The sequence below is a fragment of the Danio aesculapii genome, chromosome 13 (genome assembly GCF_903798145.1).
Source record: "Danio aesculapii chromosome 13, fDanAes4.1, whole genome shotgun sequence".
NCBI lineage: Eukaryota > Metazoa > Chordata > Actinopteri > Cypriniformes > Danionidae > Danio > Danio aesculapii.
The window spans coordinates 6,814,442-6,824,216 of record NC_079447.1 but is presented as its reverse complement, the minus strand read 5'-3'; the positions used below and the strand labels follow the sequence as shown (position 1 = coordinate 6,824,216).

General features: G+C 35.5%; 1 protein-coding gene across 2 annotated transcripts; it reads right to left on the bottom strand.

Annotated features, from left to right (window-relative positions):
* Positions 1-567: 567 nt before the first annotated feature.
* LOC130239748 (uncharacterized) lies at positions 568-9,188 on the bottom strand. 2 transcript variants are annotated; one of them, XM_056471064.1, is made up of 12 exons: positions 8,935-9,188; positions 8,104-8,150; positions 7,660-7,787; positions 7,424-7,526; positions 6,234-6,371; positions 5,646-5,797; positions 4,865-5,001; positions 4,648-4,741; positions 4,007-4,342; positions 3,729-3,915; positions 3,501-3,625; positions 568-3,400 (listed from the first exon to the last, which is right to left on the bottom strand). In XM_056471064.1, the coding sequence occupies exons 1-12, from the start codon at positions 8,949-8,951 to the stop codon at positions 3,077-3,079; spliced, it is 1,788 nt and encodes a 595-aa protein (XP_056327039.1). In that variant the 5' UTR covers positions 8,952-9,188; the 3' UTR covers positions 568-3,076. The 2 variants fall into 2 exon arrangements, with proteins under 2 accessions (XP_056327039.1, XP_056327040.1); XM_056471065.1 differs by lacking the exon at positions 7,660-7,787 and having other exon boundaries at positions 571-3,400; positions 8,935-8,957.
* Between the last annotated feature and the right edge of the window lie 587 nt (positions 9,189-9,775).

Below are 9,775 nucleotides of genomic sequence, written 5' to 3'. Positions count from 1 at the left end.
TATGCGCCGTGTACACTGCAAATTTTAGATTGTAGATTTAACTACCTTAGAGTTAAATTTAACAATTTCTCAGAGTTTATATGGGAACCACTGGAAAAGTGTTGAAATAACACTTTTGAAAGAGTTAACATCATCAACACTCAGAGAGTGTTAATTACCAAACTCTTATAGTGTAAAATATTAACACCACAAAGGATTACCTGAACTCCAGTCAGTGTTATGTTTTAACACTCTTAGGTAAATTTTTCAACACTGTACCAGTGTTATTTTGAAGGTGGTAACGGTCAACACTCCGAGAGTGTTAATTAGCAAACTTTTATAGTGTAATATATTAACACCAAAAAGGATCATATGAACACCACTCAGTGTTTTGTGTTAACACTCTTAGGTTAAATTTTCAACACTTCACCAGTGTTCATTTGACATATTTTACATTTGTATTTACATTATGCCCTGTCGTTAATTCTATAATTACAAGGTATCATTTCAATTCACCACTCATGCAATAAATATGTGCTGCAATGAATACATTTTATTTTCTTTAACATGGTTTTACATTACACTTAAAACACTCTGTACAATGACCTTGTACATAAAATCTCCTGAAACAAAACTTAAAATATTATCTTGCATTCTACACAATGCAGCAGTCTGGTACAACAAAAAACAAAGAGTCTGCACCATAAGCCATTTGTACATCAAAGGCTTAAAGAATCTTAAATCATGAGGCATAACAACTGAAACATTATGCATGTTTTCAGTAACTTCAAATGCATGTAAATGTTCCACAAATGAGGTCTCCATTTTCGTTACCAAAAAATAAACTTCATTCTTCAGAAATATACAAACAATTTTGTTGAACACTGGCAATTCTTCAACAACACCTGTGCAAACAACAAGACCTGTGTGAAACTCAATGTCTTCATGTTTAATCCAACTAGTGATATTTACTTCACTTAACATATCAATCTGAAAATGTTCTGCAATCAAATGACCATTGTCAACATCAGTCAGTTTCTTTGACTTAACAGGCCCAGATTCAATCCCTTTTGTAAAGAGTGACTCCCAATGGTATGCGACAGCTATCTGGTGTTTCATCGCAAGGGACTTAGTTATGTTCTTGAAATTTTTCAAACTGGACTTAAAAAATTTGTGTTTTGCTTCATATCGCATACTCCAAACATGAACTAAAGGACCAATTTGGCGTATACACTCAGGGTAGTGAATCATGAAATGGTGTTTTGGTATCAAATTATTTTGGGGATACAATTCACTGAATAGCTGGTGATGCTCTCGAATAAGATGTTTTAGAAATACAATCATTCCATCTGTAATACTTGGGGAAAATATTATGTTTACTATGTGGATTAAAAGCAGAAGTAAATGCCAGTGTCTGTCACCTTCTGGGACCACATCACCGAAGATTAGTGGGACGTTTCTACTAAGGCATAATGTTTGACTAGCGTTAAGTCCAATACTGTTGCCACTACTAGACAGGTTTATGCGTGTTGGACGGTTCTTTTTGTCCATGAAACCATAATTGAATGCATATACACGCTGGAGTATGTTTTCATTAGAAATGAAGTTCTGATTCAAATAACCAAACAACAACTTAATCTCATATTGTGCCACGCCCTCTAAGACATCGTGCATGATATCTAAAACAAAATTGTCTGAAACACTGAAGTATGACAAAGAATTGAATATACTGTTGCGTTTCAAGCCAAAACATAACGTTTCCCTCGGATTCTCACGAAGATAATTGTAATGCTCCTCATTTGTCAATCTGCTGCGCAAAACCATACGTGGATCATTTTCACTAAACATTGTTTGAGCCAATCCTTTGTCAGCAAGACACATTCTGCAAAAGTAGTTTCCAGAGAGATTCCACATAACCAAGGATTGAGTTCAGACCTAAATTGTCCCCTGTTACTTGAGCAATTGTACCATAAAGAGGTTGTTCAGTAAATGACACTTTCATTCCATGTTGTTCTAGCACTTTTACATCTTCAACAAATGGACAAAGAATTTTGTCAATGCCATATTTTTTGGAATCTTGGGAATGAAACAAAGAGATGAGGTGAATGTTCATCAAAGACGAATTTAAACGTGGTGGTAAATTTCGGACTGTAAAATATAAACATCCAAGCTTGTGAACCCCATGTTTTGACCCAAGAGGGTTTGCGGTTTCAAAGTCATCATAATAAACTTGAATTTGCAAAGCATTTTGTGACTTAGAATACAGTGCGTGATGCTTGTAGTATTTTCCATCACAGAAGTCTTGGTATAAGTTACAATCTGTTGCAGGAGGTTTATTAATATGACTACATACTTCGGGATTTTTAAAAATAAATTCTAGCGTTTTTAACAGGGGTACATAAATGAAAGTGTCATTTACTGGAACCTGTTCATATACTCCAGATTTTTTGTTTCTTTTTGAATCAAATCTCACTCCTAAATGAATTTCAATTGGCTCAACAACACCCCATTTTTCACTGAAGTATTTTGTCATTTTGGAATTTGTGTTTAAGTCACTAAATGGATTGAAAGCATTGCTAAAGACATCTTTCACAGCACTTCTTATTTGAGTTTCAGCAGGTAAAGCACTGAGCACTTGTTCTTCAAGATTTGCATGAATTTCATCAACATACTCCTCCATACTTTCAACAACAGATAACACTACACTGTTCGCAACGCCACTGCCCTTTAACTTTGCAATAATTGACGCGCACATATCTTTTGCTTGGTCTTTTGACATAAGAGATGTTGATGGTTCGTTGATTGCATCTTGGTCCATTACAGAAGAGTTGTGTTGTGAGCTCTGTTCACCAAAGTCTGACTGATGTGGTACTTGCATAACATCACTGCTTGCATCAAGATCTGTAGTATAATGACAAGTATTTAAATGCATTTTAAAACCCTTAAAACTTTTAAACTGCCTTGAGCATCCTTCTTGTGCACAAACAAGAACAAACTTTTTGCCAGGATATAATCCATGAAAAAACTTAAGGTGCTGAATTAATGAACTGGGTGCATCATGCAATGTTCTGCAAACGTGGCACTTAAACATAGTCTTTTAGTTTCTGTTCATGAACTTTGCTCGTAACTCCTTCACCTTTGGACTTTCTTTAGTGGTGTCAACATCTACACCGTAGACTGTTGTCTGGAGGAATGTGTACATGTTGCTGAGTGCATCATCATAGCTTACACTGAAAACGAAGTGTGCTTTAAACAGTTCATCAATGGCTGCCAACGAGGTGGTTCCCTGGCATGGGATGATCATCTTGTCCATTGCAATAAAGTAATTGCTGATGGCGCTCTTGTGCATTCCTGAAGCAAGGAGGTATGGTTGGCGATGTCCCTCCTGTTTTGCGAAGTGTTCTTCAAAACTGTTGTTTGACTGGAGGAAAAAATAGATCATCATGATAATCTTAGATTATGCACTAAATTAATTAAGCTTATCTTGCCCAGTTGATTACAAACTGTAGCTCTGCACAAACCTTGTGAAACACAACTAGATGTTCCATGGCCTGAGCTGCACTGATCTTCTGTTTTTTCTTTTTAGAAGGCTGAGGTGGTAGAATGTGCAGGAGCAGCAAAAAAGATGCCATATCACTGTCCCACTCTGTAAGAAACAATAGAACAATTTATTATTTTCCCTTATTAGCTGTTTTTCAAAAATTCACATTAGAGCTCTCTGTTAGATATAAAATTTTTATTTGCCATACCTCGATGATCCTCGGAAGACTCATCATTGTACAGATTCCTGGCTGAATTCAGCAAGCTTTGGAGCACTGAGGTGGTAGTAAGACTCTCTGCTTCTCTGATCACTTTTTCCTTATAGAAGGTAGGCCACTTCTCAAGCAGTTTGGCAGCCGTTTCTGCACCAAATAGGAGGCTAAAATCTTGATCTATCTGCAGGAACAGAACAACAAAAAAGTATTACTGACCATCTCATGCTTTACAGATATGAATTGTAGTTCACGGAAATCATTTCATCACTTACCAGCCCTTTCGTGTCCAACAGCCTTGGAAACACTGTGAGGATGTTGTGCGACTCGTCAGGATTGTAGATAAGGCGCTGTCTATAGCAAAAGGTCTCCTTCATCTTTTGCAGGACAGTTTCTCGGTCAGTGGTGTGGTTCATTAAGGAAATTAACTCTTTACAACGTTCTTCATCCAACTGATCAGCAGCCGAAGGCAGCTCCCTTTCCTGGGTTGGACCACCTGCTCCTGCATTCTGTATTTTAGACTCTTTGAACTCAATTTTAGTCTTTCGTTGAATTGTCTTTAACCTCCACGCAAGAAATCCAGAGCCACTTTGGCCATCATAAAAATGTTCCTAATCAAAAACAGAAACATAAGTTGGTTTAACTTTATTATAAGCAAATAGAAGGAACCCCACAGTCATAACTTTTTCATAGTATAAATATTATGTAGTACAATATTTTAATAAATGTTTCAAATTAATGTTGCTACTGTTGTCTTTTTCATTAGTTAATCCACACTAACATAATTTAACAAATACAGCACACGCACGTGCATTAATTATTGTGACAGTCCTTAAAAGTGTCAAGCAAATTCATTACCTTTTCTTAATGATAAATACATTTTAAATCAATATGTTAAAATAAATACATAACTTACATATCCTTTTGTTGAAAAAGGATCTTTTAATGCAGGGAACAAGGTGACAATTCCCAATGCATATTTTTCTTTAGTCCTCCGCTGAGGGATTCTCCTGCAAAAATAAATAAAAATTTATTTTAATACTTGCGCAATATGAAAAAGTACACGAAAAAAAACTTAAGAGAAAAAAAGCTTAATAGCAATTAACTGCCTAATATTAATACAACAAACTTACCCTTCCATTTCAACCATGTAGGCAGCAAGAATGTTAACCATTTGCCTTCTTGTACTGTCACACAATGTCCCAGTTTCGTCATATTCTTCCAACACTTTTGTCCCTCCTGATTTTGTCTGGAGGATCTGCTTTATAAGCTAAAATGTAAATTAGACTGTTAATTGTTTTATTAAGCCAACAAGAGCAATGCTTGTTGGGAAAATCATCATATCACGATAATTTATTTCATATCAGTCTATATCGATAATTATCACGATTAATGTCAAATCTTATATATATTAATTAAAGATTTTCAGAATGCCAACCGCTTAGTGCAGCTGATTTAAGACATTTTGTAAAATGTAAAAAAAAAAATAAAATATAAATAAAAAAAAAAATATATATATATATATATATATATATATTCAGGGTTTTTTTATCGTAAGGCACGGCTTTCAAAAATGATGAAACTCTGCTGGGTAGTTGCGCTGGTTTACCAACACTTGTTTGGGTCTGTAATGTTATTAGCATCTTCATTTTTTTACCTTATTTTTTTCTTACCCCTCCAAGTGCAACTAACACTGTATGGCTGTAAGCTTGTACTGCGTGTGGCATCTGGAAATGCAGGCTGCAAAATGCCTGCGCAGCCTTACGCATACTGCATAAATATTATCGAACACTTATTGTTTTATCGAAAAAAATACATATTGTGATAATTATCGATACCGAATTATCGCCCTGCCCTATATAGTTTTTTGTTTTACACTTAGTACCCATTGCACACTTCTGACGATAAACTTACATCTTTGGCCAAAGCACTCTGTAATGGCCCTTCATCAATTCTCATTCGTTTGGGTTGTCTTGACAAGTCACTGTCACTACCACTACTCAAAACAGAGAGGGAACTCCCACTGTATGACAGCGGTGCAGATGGAGTTGATGACCGAGATGTGTCTGAATAAAACAAAACATATAAAAAGCAATTACCCTTATTTGCAGTATACTTATGGATATATCAGATATCAACCATCAGTAATAATTTATTGAAAATTTTATTAGTAAAATTATCCAATATTAATAATGACAAATACATGTGTTACCATATTTGTAATCTTGGTAACTTGTTACTCTGGTAATCTTTTTATAATAAAGACTAATAATAGTAAATCAATAATATTTTAATTATTAACATTTATTTTAATTTACATATTAACCAATGCCAACTAATGAGACCTTTTCTTCAAAACTGAGTAAAAGTTTTAACACACTAGTGAGGAATTGCTGGCAGTTTTTTTTTTAGCATTTGGTTAACTATGCCACTAAAATGGACGCAAGATGAATACAGAGTGAATGAAATTATCTAAAATGACCACTACTATTTATTTTTTACCGTGATCCAAACCGTCCTTCACAATAAAGCAAATCCCTGCCACTGCAGACAATTCTGCAAACACAGTTTCATCCACCTCCGTGCCAGAGTCATCTTCCACTGTAATGTTGCTAGCAGGAATGGAGAACTTTTCTCTCACTAAATGATGATAAAGAGAAACATGTTACATTTTTTTAAATTACCAAATTACCTCCACCTAGTACGGAACCCCGGAAGGGACGTAGTGGAGGAGAAATAAAATTGGCTGAGTGAAAAAAAAAAATGGGTGAAAGAAAAAAAATGGGTGGGAGGAAAATATATATTTCTAAGTTTTTGCGTTCTCTCACAAAGTTTTGCGTTCTCTCGCAAAAATGTTTTGCATTATCTCGCAAAGATGTTTTGCGTTCCCTCGCAAACTGTTTCTCCACATACACTTTCTGTGCACTTCTATCATGTAAACCCTCCCGATTTGCCGAAATTCTCCCGTATTTTACCATTCTATCCCACTTTCTCTACATTAATACGTGCGTCGACGGTCGCCTTTTATATGCAACCTCTGAACCAGCGAATGCCAGATCAGCTTCTGTACACGCCATTTACAGAGGAGAGGGTGTATGTTTAAGCAGACAAATACACTGAATAATATGTAAACATCTCTGTCCTACATGTTTTATTTTAAACAGCTAATTTTTTCTTAAAGGAGCACAAACAGATTCTAAAGTAATGGAATGCTTTCATTATTGATCTGTGCATTCTTACAGTGACACCACTGTTATCAAACAAAACATGAGATTCATTAGCTGCTCACTTGTTTGATAACAGAAGTGTCCCTTTAGATGGCGCGTACAGACGCTGATCTGGAATCAGTTTATTGTACGGAGCGCGTCTGTCAGTCAGCGCTTATACATGCATTCACTGGTTCAGAGGTTGCATATATATTGCATATTACAGAAAGTGGAATAGAATGGTAAAATATGGGAGAATTTCGGCAAAAAACGGGAGGGTTTACGTGAGTGAAGTGAACAGGAAGTGTTTGTGGAGAAACATTTTTGCGAGATAATGCAAAATATATATTTTCCTCCCACCCATTTTTTTCTTTCGCCCATTTTTTTTTTCACCCAGCCAATTTTTTCTCCTCCACTACGTCCCTTCCGGGGTTCCGTAACCTAGTACATGTTATTACTTACTCAAGTTGTTATTGTGAATTTTACCTTCAGAAATGAATTCATCAAAATCAGCAGCCTGTAATTTGATGTATTTTTTGCGATTTTCATACTGCACCTTAATTATCATTTTTGTATCAACAACATGCGTCTACAGAGGAAAAAAAGAGACATACAGTATAATTTATATTAGATATCTAAATGATAAATACCTAATTTAATTTACAAAATAACATTCAGAAAGATTATATTATGCTAAATTATGCTTTGCCATAAAATAGTACCTTCTGAAACTGAAGTTGTTGTGTATTCAATCGTTCTTTTAAGGCTTGAAAGGCTTCTAACTGTACATACTGCCTTTCACACTTGTCATGATGACGGCAATATCGTTCTACCCTGTTTAACAAACGCACTAAAGCAAAAATAAACTTGTCACCTTCGCTAAACTGACAATTCGACAAGCTTGACAAAAGAGTAATAAAAAATAACTGGTCAACTGTAAATTGCTTTTTATTAACTGTTATATTTGTACCTTTTAGGTGCCCCGATATCCTATGAACTTAAGACAACACGTTTAATAAATTATAGATACAACTAGTCTTCGTAAACTTTCTAGCATGACTTCTGAAAGCAATTAGCTCATCTGCAAATGGCATTTTCTATCAACATTGGCAGAATTCATAACTCTCGAGTCTAAATTTATAACTTCACATGTAACTCCCACTTACCCGAAGGAGAAATATTTGAACGTTGAGCCTCAAGAAGCTGTTGATTCCTATAAAAAAAGATGTACGTTAGTTAACGAAGCTAAATTACACACGCAAGCACGCACATACACTCACACAAAGACATGGTTTGAGTAACGTTCGTTCTAAATTTAATAAATTATGATCATTAACTAAAACTTTGTCATGTGATGCGATTAAACACACTGACTAAATTCGAATTTAGTCAGAATAATCGCCTCACGCAGAAATAGCAGGTGAACCTCACCACAACTCCTGCTCGCGATGGAAGAAAATGGCGAATGGCAGGTGTTTAATTATCTAGAAAGGGCACTTGTTAGTGCTATACAACGGGCGTTTTTTCTTTTGATGTTGGATCAAGCAAGCAAAAAAGCACGATGTATGGCTGTGTTACATAAATAAACGAAGCAGCTCCCTCACACGCGTGGACCTTTCTTTTGCTGTTACTAGCAAAAGTGTGTGAAAAGTGCCCGGGTATCGCGTGAGGGAGCTGGAGGTAGTTTTCCGAACCGCGCGGCAGGCCCGCGCACGGAAATAAAAATACAACGTTATCTTGTTTAACATCGGTAAAACTTTATTAACTATTCCGTTAATGTTTAAGGAAAGCTATTTAAATTCAGTCACAAACCGTATTTTCTCGTATTTTAACCAAGAGGAGCGGTTTTAAGACAGCTTTAGTTTCTTTAATGTAACATAGATAGTACAGAACAAAATAAATGATGAAAAATTACATATGATATTTAAAACTAACGTATATATAACAATTTTTATGTCAAATGTCTATGTATAAACATTTTAAGTACTTTTACTCACCAGTTGCTGCTTCTCATTGCTCCTCGTGGCAGAAGAAAATGGCGTATGGAAAAATCCTTCAGGGATATTGCTGCATAAATTCCCGGATGTAGTAGTCAACACTATATTAGCGTTAGATACATGTAACTCTGTGCGACAAGGAGGCAAATCAGCTTCCAACACTGAGAGGGTTATTTTATCTTTATCTAACTCTAGAATTATAACACTTTACTCTGAATTACCTCAACACTCAAAATTTAACACTAATGAATTTGCTGTGTACGCGCATTAACCCATGGTTATATTCAGGAGGTTGATTTAACTCTTATCAGCTGTTTTGGAACCGACATACTCACGGTAAGCAGGATTTGGGTTAATTGACAGAGAGTTCAGGGCTTAGCGGATGGAAAGTTAACCCAGCTTCCTGGAATACCACCCTGGTATACTAAATTAATGTCATTCCAATAAATACGGCCAAAACAAAGTTTAAAACAGCTGGTGTAAAGGCCCTGATATACTTCAAACTAAATTGAAAAACAAAAACCCTAAATTGACGTCATTTTGAACAAATCTGGCCAAAACAAAGTTAGTTTTGGTAGTTCAAAACAGCTGATGTAAAGGCCCTGGTATACTTCAAACTAAATCGAAAGAAAAACCTAAATTGACATAATTTAGAACAATTCTGGCCAAAATGAAGTTAGTTTTGAGTTTGTTTTGCCAGTTCGAAACAACTGGTGTAAAGGCTCTGGTATACTTCAAATGAAATTGACAAAAAGAACTAAATTTAAATAATTTACAATAAATAAGGTCAATGTGGAGTTCATTTAGAGTTCATTTCGGCCGTTCAAAGAAGCTGGTGTAA